Raw genomic sequence first — 16,370 nt, forward strand, 5'->3', positions numbered from 1 at the left:
CTTTTTTTTTTTTTTTTTTTTTTTTCTTTTTTCTTTTTTTTTCTTTTTGCATACTCATGTAAGGTTATATGCAATACATTGTATGGTGTTCTATTTTCTGTACTTGTGAAAACATAAAACTAATAAAACTGTTTATTAAAAAAAAAAGAAGGTGACTCTTTAGAGGAAAGGAGTTTCATTCATCAGTTAGTTCATATATAAGAAGTCAGAAAAGACAACTTTAGTAAAGTATTGTTTAAAGAACCACAGCTTCAGAAATCTTTGTTTTTCTGCACAATTAAGTATTTTCACCAGTCTGAACCGGATCCTAACTGCATATTTTTGCCATTATTAGTATAATTGTTGCTGTGAGCTGTGCTTCTGCTGTGCTTCTTTGTGTTTCGTTAATCCTGTCATATTTAAATAAAAAGATTATCCTACAACACTACAGTATACCGGTCACACGGCGAATATCTAACCGTAACCTGAACCGGATTCCAACATTTACGCTACCTTTAAATCAATGACCCGCACCCTCGTGGGTAAACTTTAAACTGAGTATAATAAAAACAAACCAAATCGAAACGGTGATAGTGAAGGGGTTCTTTTTTTTGTTTGTTTCCGTGAACATGTGCTGGTTCAGAGTTCCTGCCTCAGTCGGGGCGCGACCTTTCAATCGCCTGGAGGACGGCGCCATCGATCAGCTGCAGCACGAACTGTTGACATTTCATTTTATACACTTCTAAAAAAACAAAATAAGAGTCAGGTTGCTGTGTCTGCATGTGGCTGTGAGCCTTTCTGTCTATAAAACTCATGGGGGCCATTTAGAAAAATAAAATGTGCATGAAATCAGTCACAGATCAACTTTAAGGCATCTCTTCCTTGTTTTTATCATTTCTAATAAAAAATATGGAGATTTATTTTCAACAGATCAGCATCAAACAACACTGAGGCTAAAAGTTCATTAATGCAAAATAAACTAAAAGTCACACAAACATGACTACATATATGAGTTTTCTGCATCTAAATTAAAATTTCCAGCTTTCTCTGTTTCTTTTACTCTTGTAAAAATAAAGTTTTCAGAAACTGTTGGATAAATTACTTGCTAAGAGGCTCACTTTTTACTCTGAAAGAAAATAGTTTTATTTCTACATTTATACAGAACTATAAAGATGTTTACCTGTTTTTTGTGAAGATAACTTTTTGGACCTCAATCATTTCAAACTAAAATCTTACATTTTCATTTATCAGTCCAACCAATCCAACAGTTTTTAACATCATTATTTGGTGCAGCTAAAGAAAAACGTGGCTCTTTAATTGAGTAAGGCTCCACCCACAGTATGGCTGCCAGATGAGTGACGGAGCCAATCAAGGGAGAAATCCAATTAAAACCTGAGTTTTAAATTACAAACATGTGATGCTGACTTCAGTGTGTGTGAGAAAAGCCTTTGTTGGTTTGAAGCAGAACATTCCCAGCTCTCGTCGGCCCCTGATTGCCAGCCTCCTCGAGGTTAGCAGGAAAAACGCAGCTCTATGGTGCAATCACACCTGATGAGCTGATTAGCGTTCTGTTAGCTGAACTGTCACTACATGCATGGATCAAACTTTAACTGTAAAACAGCCGACTTCCAAGTTTTTTAACTGTTTCTACTGAGAAACTCACTGGGTGAAAATTTCAGTCACATCTGAGGTTGATGTATTTTAATAAGAGCATTAAACATTTGCTCACTTTAAAGCAGGGGTGTCCAATCCTGGTCCTCAGGGCCACCATCCTGCATGTTTTCCTTGTTTCTCTGCTCCAACACACCTGATTTGAATCAATGGGTGATTAACAGGCCTCTGCAGAACATGAAGAGGTGATTTAACCTCTGAATCAGGTGTGTTGGAGCAGAGAAACAAGGAAAACATGCAGGATGGTGGCCCTGAGGACCAGGACTGGAGACCTCTGCTTTAAAGAAATCCAAAAGGAGCGGACCTAAAACTCAGGAGTGATCATGTTTACGCCCATGCAGGGGTGTGTGTGTCTGAGTGTGTTCATCTGTACTGTTAGCAAAATACAAATACCTCAAGAACCACTGGGCTGATTTTAATAAAGCTTTTAGAAAGTAATCAACGGCTGTACATCTGCAACTGCTTATCTTTTGTTCATATCTAATCCAACATGGCCACCACAGCCAGCTGACCAAACATGGCTATAGTTCAGTGAATTTTACAGATAATTAGCTAAGATTTGGTGTGGTAGTAGCTGAGCGTCATCCTCAACACATACTGAGCTCTCAGATATCATTTACAAGGTTTGACCAAAACGGCTATAACTCTGTCCCTTCTCATCATAAGATTTTAGCTTTAAATAAAATGAAAATGTCCGTTCCTTCAAGGAATATTGGTTCCACTGGAGCCAGTGGTTCATAAATTCAGCAGCAAATTAGACAGAAGGGTTCTTACTTAACAGAAACTAAACCAACTATCCTCCTGACCTGAAACGATCTGCAGAAGCAAAGCCGCAACGACGACTTTCTCTGCGAAACAGTTTCAGTTTAATTTAAACCGGACCAGCTTATCTCCTGGGTTCCTTTCAGCGAACCCCTCCACCTTCTCCGTCCCGTCTGTCACCGCCACTCGGCGATTCCGGCGCCTGGCTCGCTCACCAGCACCCAGTCAAGCGCAGAAATCCCAACTGTCCCAGCAGCACCCAGTCCAGCCAGGAACAAGGTCACTGGAGTCTGTGCTTTTATTTAGTTACTTTTTTACTTTTAGCAGCTTTAAGATATTTATTGTTGGTATCAAGTCTTTTAAGATGACTTAAACCTAAGTGAAGCTTTTGACAGAGCAACATTGACTCTAATTGTCACAACTTTAACAGAAATAAGCTCGTTAGGATTCCCATGAAAGTGCCCAGACTTTATTGGAGAATCATTTAAACCGGAGGAACGAGCTGCATTTCATAAACAAGCAGAAACAGAGAGAGAGCGGTTAAAACTGGTAGTTTGGGGGAAGAAAATGGCTGCAGGAGATGGAAAGGAAAAAAAAAAATTAAAAAAAGGAGGAATCAATTAGTTAGGGAGTGAAAATAGAGAAGAACCAGAAAGATGAGAGGGAGTATGGAGAGATCAGGAGAAAGGGCAACAGAATAATAATAAAAAAACAAACAAACAGGAACAAAAAAGTAATTTGGTCTCATGAGCCTAAAATATAACTCTGCCTTTTTTCTGCCAGCAGCGAGCCGACATGCAAACAGAGCCAGGAGGTGTGTGTATGTGTGTGTGTGTGTGTGTGTGTTGGAGGGTGATAATGCCAACCATCTCACTGAGGGATTAAACACAGCAACGAGCGAAACAGACAGGTGGTGAGGAAGGAGGGAATCTCCAGGAGCTCACACTCCTCCTCATCTAATCAGTGAAAAAACAGTTCAGGTGTCGGTGACAGGCAGCGACCAATCAGCTTCACAGGAGACAAAATAAAGAAATAAAAACATATATATGCATTTTAAACTAAAGTGGAAGGTGGAAGTTGTAAAAAGCCCAAGATATTCTAAAGAAAATATATTTCTAAAAACCTAAAAGTCTCGATTTCAGTAATTCTGATCAGCAAACAGCTCAAGGCCTATTTATGAAATTAAAAAATATGTACTTTATATTCTGCACATTTACTTTTCTCATTGAGAGTTGGTTGATATGAGCCTTAAGTGTCCAAGCAGTAGAAGAATTCGTAGCTCAAACAACTTGGTTTAAAGTATTTAAATTAAACGTTAAGAGTGAGTCTAATCTTCAGGGTGAGGCGCCTGCAGACTGAACGGGGTCAGCCAGAGGTCGCCTCCGACAGACAGCAGGGGGTTGTTCAAACGTTCAGGATCTATTTGTTTCCAGCCCAGAATTTGGTTTTTCTTTTGGTTGACATTAACTTGGGAAAGACTGAGGGTTACCTGTGGATTAAGACATGGAGATCAGGTCTATAAGAACAAGGATTCTTCTTCTTATTGGTTGGAACAAAATCAGAAAAACAAAACTCTTCAGCGATAAAAACGGATGTCCTGATCATTTACGCCTCTGCTCAGAGAAACGATGTGCAGAGAAAGATTAACGGATGGAGAGGAGGTGAATACGCAAAATACAAGAGAAACAGACTGCTAAACACACATTTTAAAACTGCTGATTATATTAGATGCAACATTTAGAATTGTTTAGTCCATATTAGATTTGTCACTTTGACAATGGCTCCATTGTTTAGTGTTTGAATGTTTTTTGCCTCTTTTTATAGCCAAAAAAGGCAATTTTATGCCCTTTTTAAAAAAGAAAATACAGCTGGGACGGTGAGTAAAAAACATAATGAACTGAAAACCTAAATTGTAAATAATTACACGTTTTAAAAAACTATTTGGCAACCTGAAAAGTGAAAAAGTTTAAAATAGCTCACGGGGGAAAAACAAATTATGGCTGTTCTCAACTTGGTTTGATTAGAAAATAAAGAGAAGAAAAACGAGTTTTACAAAAACCATTTTCGTTTGTGTGTGTGTGTGTGTGTTGCTCCCTGTCTCTGAATTTCTGCAAAGAAAAGAAAAAACATCATGTGTTTGTATTCCAGCTTATATCCTGATATTCCCACAGGTGAACTTTGACCTCTGAACTGTTTAATGAGCAGGCTGCAGGACATTTACAAGGACAGAATATTTTGGAGGGTTGTAAGGCAATAATTCAACGATGAAAGTTAAGATAAAATGTGCAACAAGGTCAGCTGAGATGAAGTTTTCTTTTGGTGTCAGTTGTTCTATCTGCAGGTGTTCGGTATATACAATCTGTAACAGTGGAGCATTATTTGTGTTCGTGTGGTGATGGACAGCCAGTGGGAGGGAGAAAATCTGAACATCCCGTATAAATCCCGTCTGCAGAACCCAGCTGAAGAAGTCAGTTTAAAGCAGACGCTCTGGTTTACAGAAAGAGCCTGGAGAGGGTTGTTCTGAAAACTGATCCACTGTGCAACGTTCCTGTGCACACTCAAAGCCTTTTAACAAATCACAAAACACACACACACACACACAAAGCAACTCTTTCTTTTCTCCCTCTTTCATTTGCTGTTGGCTTAATTACCCGCTTAATACAAGCACCCTCGGTGAAAAAGCATTACAGAGGAGACGCTGAACACAGACAAGTAAACACATTAAAACATCAAACATGTTCCACTCAAACACTCACAGAGCAAGCGTCGCTTTTCATACAGGCGGAAAAGGAAAGATTTCGAAAAAGCTGTACCTTTGCTTTTAGCTAGAGGAACAGGAGGAGGCGACACAGAAGAGTCCACAGCCCAGAGAGAGCAGACGGGGAGGAAGAGGAGGAAGAAGAGTCAGTTCATGATCCAGCAGACACCAAACATCACATCACCAGGGTTAATCAGTGAACACAGCATCGTTCATGCGTCTCTAAAAACATGCAGGCATGAAGGAATCAGAGAGGAGCGATTACAGAACGGAAAACATTTAAAAGCTTCAGGCTGGATGCTCAAAGGTTAAACTGCGTAAAACTGCACCAACACATGCAGACGATCTGTTCTGCAATTAAATATCAGCTTAAAGTGTTTATTCAGCATTTGTCTGTAAGGTAATTCTTAAAGTGGCTCATCCATCCCTGTTAGCCAGTTGCTTTTATTTCCTTTAACTTAAAATCATCTCCTGAGTTTTTGCATTTTTAAAAATGGGTTGTTCCAGGTCTTTAACTCAACAGAAGTTTGTTCGTTTCTGTTCTTCTTTTAAAAGTTTATAATGCGGAGAAGCGACGGTCAGACTGGACATTTTAAGGATTCTCACAATGTGTCGTTTTTAAGATGAGAAATAGAACATCTGACATGCATATTTTGGTGCTCATATTCCTTTTTTTGAAAACTGCAAATGCAATTTTTAGAAAGGCTAATTTGCTTCTTTTTATTAAACACTTGAGAATTATTTGTCATGTTGAAACAATCAGCTTATTAGGATAAAAAACTTTCTGGTTCTGATCTTTCTGCAATGCACCGAATTTTAACTTTCCTCCTTTGAATTTAAATGCACTGCAAATAAAACCAGGGGAAAAAACAATTAAACATGTCAGTCTTAATCTATTGCTGAATCAATGGGAAAGTCCAGAAAATTAGGTTTATTTTATTATTTGTGGTTTTATTTGAATTCAAATGAACAAGTCTTAGAATATAGGCCACCTTTCTTTCATTTTTTGAATGGGTAAAGACATTAGCAAATAAAAATATAAGTTTACACAAATTATATAAATTAAATTAATTGTTTTAACCCTCCTGAAGCTCTCAAACGAGAGAGCGATAGAAAGAGGTAGAGAAATCCTTCTAACTTTAGGTTAATTTGACCCGAGGGCCACAGGAGGGTTTTATTATCTAAAAATTTGATTTGCTTTGGATTTGTTTGTTTCTGACAATATGCAAATTATTATAGAAGAAAATCCTTAATAGGTTCTACTTTTTGTGCTTCTAATCTGTGCCTGAAGTTTTAAAGTCTGAGAGGATATCTGTCAAAGATTTGAAGCCGTTGAACTCTAATAATCCTCTCTAACATATATTCTCCCTTCATCAGAAAATAAAGACGGTGGTCAGACTGACATGGAATAAACCCATTTCTGTTTTAGTATTCTTCATGCAGCACAGAAGAGCATCACATTGTTTATAGCATCACACGTCCAGAAAAAAAACACACCAAAACATGCAGCTTCACACTGGAATCCTAAACAGAGCAGAAGAGAAAAGGTAAAAAGGGGTGTACCTTGTTCTGCCATCATATGTGCAAAACCTTGAGAAGGAAAGAAAAGGGAAAGACCGGAAAGGGAACACTTAGTGTCAATACTCTGCAGTATTGTGATGAAACATGCTTGTCTCAGGAGGGAAAGCATGACATCCGAACACAAACGTTTCACAAAGCTTCCTGCGTCTGTGCAGGAGGCTTCCTGAATTCAACCCACACGTTTCACCTGAGAAGTTCAGAGCAGAACTCTCACTGACCTGCAGCTTTTACCAGCCACAGCTGCAGCTTTTAGCTTCTTTAAACAACAGTCATCAGCTTTACTCTGGAAACAACCAAACGGTCAGAAAACTGATAAAAAAAACATCCATCTAAAGTTTTTACAGGAATCCTACAACTTTTATTGATTTATTTGCTTACTTATAGCTCCTCCATGCTGTTTATCAGAGTTTGTGCTGCATCTGTTTGCTGTTTGGATCAAAATCTTTAGTAATAGTAATGTTTTACTTTAAATGTGATGATCTAAAAAACAGGATTAAGATTTCACAGGTTTGAAGCTAAGCTGACTGCAGAACTGGTCGACTATTCGGAGTCAAATCAGAGTTTGGGTTTGCAGGATTTTTAAATGCACATTTTGAAGTTTAAAAGTTAATGAAAATGACTAAATAAAAGGTTTTTGCTCGACTTGGAGTACTTTATTTTAAGAATAGAAGAGGATGGTTTATAAACAAACTCTAAACACTGACATCATCAGTTCTGATTAGGCAAAAATAAAAATGGATTGCTGGAATTTGTTTAGAGTTTGGTCTGATATGGAGTAAATTAAACTTCAGAAAATGTAATTTGGTCTTTTTTTTAAAAGGAAGACTGAAAATCAAAACTTTAACCAAACGTTGTTTGATTTGCTTTATTGTAGAAAGTACAGAACATTTTAATGCTTTTTTTAAAACAGCATTACGAGTTTGGAACACACTTATCAAACTCAAGGCCTGCGGGCCAGATCCGGCCCTCTGTAACATTTCATCCGGCCCTCTAGTCTGGGACGGATCGAGTCTCTGATTCTTATTTTGCTTTAAAAAACTGAGCCTAAATAGTGAAGAAACCAACAAAATATAGTTTTAATTTCTGTATGATCAGGTTTTTGTTGATGGCTTTTTAAAAAAAATCTGTTTTAATGTTAAAACTTCATTTAAAAGCTGAGTGAGGCGTAAGAAATGACTGCTAATGATGAGCTTTTTGAAGTTTGATCTATTTGTCTGTGTTCATTAAAGTCTGTTTGCTCTAAATTCTGTATAATCTGTAACTGGGAAAAAGGTCATTGATATTTCTATATGAATGATTTGACATAATACATCTAAAACCAATTAATTTATGTAATTTTTAATAAATATTGATTGTGATTGGCCCTTGGTTAGGACCAAATTTCCATTTCTGATTAAATCTGCAGACTGTGGATCCTGATGCAGCCATGAATCTTTACACAAAAACAGCCTAATAATAATATCCAGAGTTCAAACTGCCTTTTGCACAACATTCACTGTTTTGTTAAATATTTTAAAGTTTTTATTTAAAACTCACCTGGCATTTTCTTGCTGACCTCTGCAGTGAAAAAGAGAGGAAAGAAGCAAAGAAAGCAACATTAGAAACACACATTTCACTTGCATGTTGACTGTCATGCAACTACTTTAACTTTTCGTGGTCCATACAAATGGCTGGCAGCTCATTTGCATGTCCGTCACAATCCAGAAAAGTTTTACAATGAGGCGTTCAAGGACCAACATTTGGTGCAAAACCATCATCTACCCCAACAACATCATGTGAAGTTTTCTTTTTATCTTCCTCATTACTGCCTACAGCTGTTAGATTATAAAGTCATACATGAAATAAGCTGAATTTATTGTTACCATCACACCATATTTTGGATTAAACGTTTCATGCTGGTTTTGTTAATAGCTGAACTGCTGCAAATATAGTTTTGTTTAATCCTCTGATGTCAAATTCTCCAACACTGATTTAGAAAAAGAGGTTTTGATCTGAGAGTGGCACTAGATGGGGATGCCTGAAGGAGAACAGGTATCATCTCTGAAGGATTTCATCCATAAAGAAACAAATTAAAAAGATGTAAAATCACTTTGAGACCTGTGGAAAAAATGGTGGTTTGCAAACATTAACAAAAACTTTACTGGAGTAAAATCTAGTAACCTTTTTAATGTTTAAAATAAATAATTTTGAGAACATCTTCAAAGTACCAAATCTATTTCTGACATAATTGTGACATTTTTTGGATTTCCAGACTTGTCAGCTGCAGAAAAACAGTTTGTTGATTTGATTTTCTTTAATACGGATTAAAGGAAAACACATTTTAGGATATTTTTCCATTTCTTTTGCATCCTCTTGGTGTTTTAACCTTTCAGGATGTTAGAATAAAGATGAAAACCAGCCCACAAATAGTTTCAAGTCGTTAAACTAAATGCAGAAATTAAATTTCCCTGAAAGTTTAGAAACTCAGTAAAATGTTCAACCACTGGGGGGTTGAAAGCTGCATGTACATTCAACCCTTATTCTGAAAAAGTGTGAATTTTACATATAAACAAACAAAATAATGTGATAGTTTTTAAATCTCAAACCCATATTTTATTCACAATAAAAACATAGTAAATGTATCAAATGCTGAAACAAAGAAATTGTATAATTTTCTTTAAAAGGTTAATTTTTAGTTTTATAGCATCTGCATCATCTCAAAAGTTGTGCCATTGGCAACAAAAGGCCGTAAAAGTAATTGTTATGAATAAAAACCAGCTGGAGGAGCATTTTGTAATGAATTGGATTAAATGGCAGCAGATCAATAAGAGAACTGGGGACAAAAAGAACATTTTCAGAAAAGCTGAATCTCTCAGAAGTAAAGATGAACAGAGGTTCATCAGTTTATATTTCCAATCATCTCCAGATCATAAAATCATCAACAGATCTGAAGAATCTGGAGAAACCTCTGAGGTCAAAGGTCAAGGCTGGTTCTGGTTCTGTTCTGTAAACACAGCTCACCGTGCCGTCCACAAACGCTGCTTAAAGCTCTATCAGGCAAACAAGAAGCCAGATGTGAACAGATGTGTCTCCTCTGGACCAAAGGATAACTGTTCTGAGGTCAGACGGCCTCTCTGATGGTATGGGGTTGCATTAGTCCAGGTTTTAGAGCAACATCTGCTCCCATCCAGGACTGTTGAACAGACAGAATGGGACAAACTCAGGTCCAGATGTTTACAGATGCTGCACAGAGGAGAACATCTGGAACAACTTTTTGAGATGAGTTGCTGCCATCAAATTATTACAAAATAAAAAAAGGTACAAATTGTTTGTTTCAACTACTTATATGTTTACTATGTTACATAATAAACAACATATGGGTTTATAACATTTCTAAATCATTGCATTCAGTTTTTTTATTTGCATTTTACACAACGTCCCGACGTTTTGGGACTTTGTTGTGCATATACTGACAAACAAGACAACATTCCACGCAAAAGCCGAGTTTTACTGATTACAGAGTCGGTTTTTAAGCTTCTCGGAAATGAAGTAGCTTGCAAATAAAATGTATGCTAATTGACTTGAGATGCATTAAATGTTCAGAGCGTGAACTAATTGAGGATGTTACAGTGTTAATATGTGAACACAAGCAGATGGAGGCTGATTTTTTATTCATTAGATATTAATTCAGTTTAAACTGATTTCTGTTCCAACATGGAACAAGCTGGTCCTGTGGTCATTCATGCTGGGATTATTACCTTCACGTTCTCTGTCTCTTCTGTACATCGCTTAATATTAAAACCTCTTCCTTCTGAAACTGAATTAAAACCATTCGGATTCTGGTTTACGCCACAATCTGATTGCATAAAACACTGAAAGTCATACATGATTGGCTGTGACATAATTCCAACAACGCTTGGTGGTCAGGTTTTACATCACAGAGGTAAAACTTTAAAAACAGAAAAGATGTGGTGGACATTTCATTTAAAGAAACAGAAGAATGACAAACCCGTCAAGTGAGCTTAAAGCTAACAACAATTCCAGCAAATCTGAGGAAAGAACTGCAGCTAATATCATAAAAGTGCGATTTTAAATTCCTCACTGACTCTGGCTTGACTTTGACTTAATTATTGGTTCTTTGCTCAGTCTTTTTGTTTCTGACCCTCCCTGCTTTTCTTCATCTCAACAACTCCCTCCCCTTATTGTGACATTTCGAGCATCAGAATTTGGTATATGAGAGAGCAAAATGAGGATGAACTCATAAATGTTTAATTAAAATAAACTTGCAGGAGATGTTTTACTCAAACCGGCTCGAATCAGAAAATCCTCCCGATTAATTTCACTCAGCGCTCGGACAAACTTATTTATTCATCGTTGGACACGTAATCCAAGAGAACGAGTTTGACTCTCCTTTAATTCAATACCCAAAGGTGAGGCGAGGACAGCCGGGGATTAAAGCTCAAAGTGGATTACTTAACAGGATGATTCATGATGGGCTGGATAAACTGAGAAAGCACCGAGATTAACGAGCTACTTCACAAACGGCTTCCTTTCATCACCGCTGGCCTCACGATGATTGGTTTTGGAGGTTATAAACAATTAAAGAACATACAAATACTTTATCTTTTTGGGGGAAAATACTGACTTATTATGCCCCACCACCAAAAATGAGAGGCTAGAATGTTTTTTTTGTTTGTGCATGTATTTGTCTGTAGCAAAATCTCTCATGGACTGAACAGATTTTAATAAATCCCTCAGAAAATTACCACAAGATTTACATCTACAACTTATTTTGGAGCCAACCCGATTCAAGATTTTTGCAAACACAAAATGGCTACATCTCAGTGGAATATACAGATATTGAGCTAAACTTTGTTGTGGTAGTGGTTGAGGATTATCCATCAACAAATATTTGGAGCACTAGATTATTTTTGTTTAAAGCTTAGGCATAAACTTTGTCTGTCTGTTAGCAAAATATTTCATGAATTACTGGATAAATCTTAATCAAACTCAATAATTTTTAGAACTTTTGGTGTTAAAATGACCTTAGCAAACCAAAAAATGACTTTAAACCCTCCTGACAGGCTGGAAATCATTCTGGATGCAACACTCCGAGTTATTTCTGCTAGTTTTCATCATAACCATCGCTGTAACAGGCGCACAGTCTGGTGACCGACTGATTTCACCAGCAGCCATGTTTCATGTTGATATGAACATGGCGGCAGGTGGAGGAAGAGCCGGGGAGGCCCGCTGACGCCATCTGGTCACATTTGATCAGCAGAGGTGTAAAGCTCCTCCACTGACGGTTGGAGACATTAAACATGTCAGAGAGGACCGTCGTAGAATCAGCCGGCTTTAAGATATTTGTCTAGTTTTTTATTTTGGTTAGTGATTCCGTCGTTACGTCTCATCTCTGTGATATCACTCAGAGCGAGTCTCGGATAACGGACCTCCAGTTTGTCCACAAACTGTCTGCAGCTCATCTGTTTGTGTAACAACAGGGCTTCATTTGTCGTGGTCTGCTGCTTCTTATCGCCCTGCAGAGCCGGGATGCTCAATGTGTCAAACGTTGCCAACTAGACGCCGTGTGCTGCATCTCTGCTCCAGACGTTCATTAATCCAAATTCAACAGCGGCACCAGCTTTCTGAAGGTACGTACTGTAAATAAAATCACTGCTAAGACTCATAGTGAGGTACGGTTGTTGCTCACATCAAACTAAAATCATTTCAACAAGATCACAATAAACAGTTTCATTATTAAAGACATCTGGTCTCACTTTGTGGGATCTCATTGATGATGATGCTTTCAAAAACTAGCAGGCTAATTATTTTCTTCCCAATTTAAACAAAGTGAGAACAATCAGGAGGAGAAGAGCGGCATGAAAAACACAAATATATTAAAGATTTTTTATATAATGTTCAGAATAATCAGATATTATTTTTTGCAAAGCAAGTTTTGAATCTAGACGCACTGCTGAGACATGTAAACATCTACTTTAATGTCCTTTTTTATAAACAGAATAATGTTCTTTCTTTATATTACATTAACAACACATATTTATGATGCATGAAGAGAAGTTTCCTCATGTTTGATTTGTCCTAATGAGTCTGTAGTTAATTAATGTTTTTAATATTTCAGCAGACTTTTTGGGGGACATTTTGCATCAGATTAGCTGTTTTTTGTTTCAATTAAAGCTCATTTCTGATTAAAAACTCACTTTTTACCAATGAGACATTAATCAGTTCCCACCTGAAAGGTACAGACAGTAATTTATGTAGCTGCCTTTGTTGCATACGTGTTTACAAGCTGTCTCCTTTAAAAAGGCATTTAATTTACTGAGGTTGGCAGGAGACAATTTCCCTCTGATTGTGTCGTTTCTTGCAGAAAAAAAAAAGACACGTTTTAAACGTTGTGCTTGATTTGGAGGCAAAAGGTGTTTCAAAAGGAGAGAAACATGTTTATTTCTTTAGATTTCCAGATTTTTTTTAGGAAAGAGTTCTAATTTGGGCAGACATTATACGCTCACTCAAAAAAAAGCCCACTCTTTAAATAATTAGCTCTTTTTTTAAAGACTTAAAAATGTAAACAGTAATGAACAAAAGCAAACCAAACGATTATGTGAGCAGGAAGAGTGCAGCCATAGATAACATTCCTGAATACTCCAGGTTGAGATCTAATGATTGATTGTGTTTTATTTCATCTTTTTACTGTTTTAATAAAGCTGTAATGTTGGTAAGCCATACAAATCTGTGCATAAATCCTAAGTTTGTTTAAGGTAAGTTCTGTTTTTATGAAAGAGCCTTTAAAAGTCGCCACATGCAGCCCTGAGTTTCTGATCTGAGATTAGCTGACAGACTGACTCCTTCATGAACATCAAAAAAAGAATCATCTCCGCCTGATACTGCAAGTTATTTACACTCTGTATGTTTTATTATCTTGCTGACTTTCAGTTATTCCATATTATCCCCCTGATGTATCCCAACAGCAGGAAACCCAGCGATCCAGCTCAGTCAGCCTCATTAAAGCTGTTATTTATCCTTTAACAATAACTAATCTAAATTCTCTCGGGGCTGCCGAGGTTCCCTGCTTCCTGTCACCTATCAGCACCTCGCAGGAGGCAGACGAGAGGCTCGAGAGCCAGACATAAATCTGTGGCAGGAGCAGGTTCCAACATGGAGGCTGTAAATCAAGGCTGGGGAAAAAAATCAGGCCATTATCGTACGAGGGTCACCGCTGAAACCACCGCGAGGCCTCGCTGACTCATGCATCACGGAGCTGAAGGGAGGGGGTTTTAGAGAAACGAAGAATATTTGGCAATAAAATGAGCTGAAGCACCTTTTAATAAACGTTTTGTAGAGTTGAGTCTCCTCCTGTGGAAAGTTGTAAAAACAGCAAAGGAACTAACTAAATTTCTGGATTTAATTTCTTATTATTTTTGTTGTTTTTGTTGTTTATTTTATTTACTAATAATTTTGGTATATTCACGTTCCCCAGAAGATAAACTCAGAAGATTTTGGCCTCCATTTTAATTAAAAACCTTTTATTCTGCCAATATTAACTTTTTATTATGCTAATTAAATGTCTGCTAATAACCAGACGATGTTCCACATGATGTACTAATGTTTAAATCTGCATATATTCACAAACTGTTTCCTGCCAGCATCATGCAAGATCAGTTTTTATCTGCACAAACAATTAAATAAAATAAACAAAAATAGGGGTTCATGCTCTGCAGAAGGTAAACATTTCCTTTGATTTTGGACCAATCTAGTGCCACTCTCAGTATAAACAATTTAAAGTTGATCAACATTTCTGAAACCAGGAAAGAAAACCAAACCTGACAGTTTGGTTAGAATAAACATTACAGCAATTATTTTCAGAGTAAACAAGAGGATTACCTGTATTAGATTACAGGAGTTAAAACAAATAAAATCAGATATTTTAGAGGCAGAACAAACGCTTCAGTGGAGTTAAAATAAATACTTAAAATGTCTCCGGGGGAATAAAAAACTGAACAACTTCGTAAAATATAACCTGAAAGGAATAAAAAGGTTTACTTAAACAAAAACAGTTCTTGTTATTTGCATTTTACAAACAAATATCCATGCTAGGATGGACTTCAGTTTAAAGTTTGATACAATAAATTAATGACAAACATGTTTTTAATCAAATTAAAAAATGCTTCACTTATTCTTATGTTTACAGAACAAGTTAAAAACTGAACAGCAGTGACAGCACATGTGGCTTTAATCCTTTTTTCCCTTCCTCCACCAGACAGAAAAACAAGTAATCTGGAAGTGAAAAGCTTTAGAACTGTTAGTTTTTTTAAAAGGTACTCATTGCAAAATGAGAAATAAAAATTAATTTTCACCATCTTGACCTGAATCAGCTGCTTATGCAAATATGCAAATCTGAAATGCAGGTCCACGTTGAATGTAAACAAAGCACTCTTCGGCTGAATTTACTGAAAACTTCATGGAAGCTGGAGTCCTTTAACTGACCTCCAATAGGCTGGTTGTGGTCTGTGTAAGTAAACAAACATGGCTGCTTCTGGACAAGTGCAAAATCCAGGAGATGTTTAGACATAAAGAGCAAATCTGAGACTAAAGAAAAGAGAAAAATCGAGAAAAAAGGACTTCCAGGAATAAATACTGGGGATCGAGCAGGGCAGTGGAGCAGCTCGGCTTTCAAACTTGCAAAACTTCTTGTTCTCATTCATTTTGGCTGTTTCTGTAGATAAACAAACACACCTGGTAGTTGGCATCCGGTCATGAACTTGGCTTAAAAATAGATTTAATTTAAGAACACATTAACCATTATTATGATAAAACATCGTGCAGATCGAGTTCTTTACGTCACCAATTATTTTTTGGTCACTCTTCGTGACTTTGCAGTGAGTACCTTTAAAAGGATTTAAAGACAAAAAGACTCATGATGACATATCTAAACACATAAATACTCCAACATTCATCAGAGCAGAGACAAGCACGTAGCTGTAGTCTCATCTCCTGACGTAACAAAGCACCGACTGCTGATTTTCTTCAACACTTCACCCAGCAGCCCGTTTCCATTTGTATACATTAAAATATAACAAACCAGAGGAACAGAGAAACGCTTTTCCCCTCAGAGGTCGTCATGTCAGCTAAACGCTGCACATTCAATCAGTAGCCAAAGAGCTCAGACACAGAAGGAAAAGCCCCAGCACACACACCCCCCAACCCCAGATAGATTCAAAAAGAACTCTAATCTTTAAATTCCAGATTCACAGACCTTTTGTCTGCACTGCTGGGGATTTGGCATCAGCCCAAATGGGATGTAAATTCCACATATGTGAGGTGAAGAAGAGCTCCGAAGTGAAAAATCGAAGAAGAAAAAAACAGTAGAACAAATACATTAAAACAAATTACCTCTGATCTGAAATAATTAAACTGAAACTTTCTCATCTAAGTGTTATAGATTATCTTATAAGGGTTCAGATTATTGCGTCTCCTCAGCAGCTGGAGGCCGCCGAGTTGGAAAAGCTAAAGAATGTCTATTGATTGGGAATAATTAAGTACACGGTACAAGTTTTTCCAGTGCACATAAAAACATAAATTAGCTGAAATCTGATTCATGTCCTTATTCAGAATAAAACGGGCA

At 37.1% G+C, this 16,370-nt stretch overlaps 1 protein-coding gene across 2 annotated transcripts in view; it reads right to left on the reverse strand.

Moving 5' to 3' along the window:
- Positions 1-16,370, reverse strand: part of nrxn3a (neurexin 3a) — a 140,292-nt gene that overhangs the window by 112,320 nt on the left and 11,602 nt on the right. For both annotated transcript variants that reach the window (XM_037977845.1, XM_037977846.1), the window contains exons 3-5: positions 8,288-8,308; positions 6,734-6,760; positions 5,226-5,237 (exon numbers count right to left, since the gene is read on the reverse strand). In XM_037977845.1, the coding sequence (XP_037833773.1) occupies positions 5,226-5,237; positions 6,734-6,760; positions 8,288-8,308 (60 nt within the window). The remainder of the gene's footprint in view (positions 1-5,225; positions 5,238-6,733; positions 6,761-8,287; positions 8,309-16,370) is intronic.

The sequence above is a fragment of the Kryptolebias marmoratus genome, linkage group LG10, assembly GCF_001649575.2.
Source record: "Kryptolebias marmoratus isolate JLee-2015 linkage group LG10, ASM164957v2, whole genome shotgun sequence".
Taxonomy (NCBI): domain Eukaryota; kingdom Metazoa; phylum Chordata; class Actinopteri; order Cyprinodontiformes; family Rivulidae; genus Kryptolebias; species Kryptolebias marmoratus.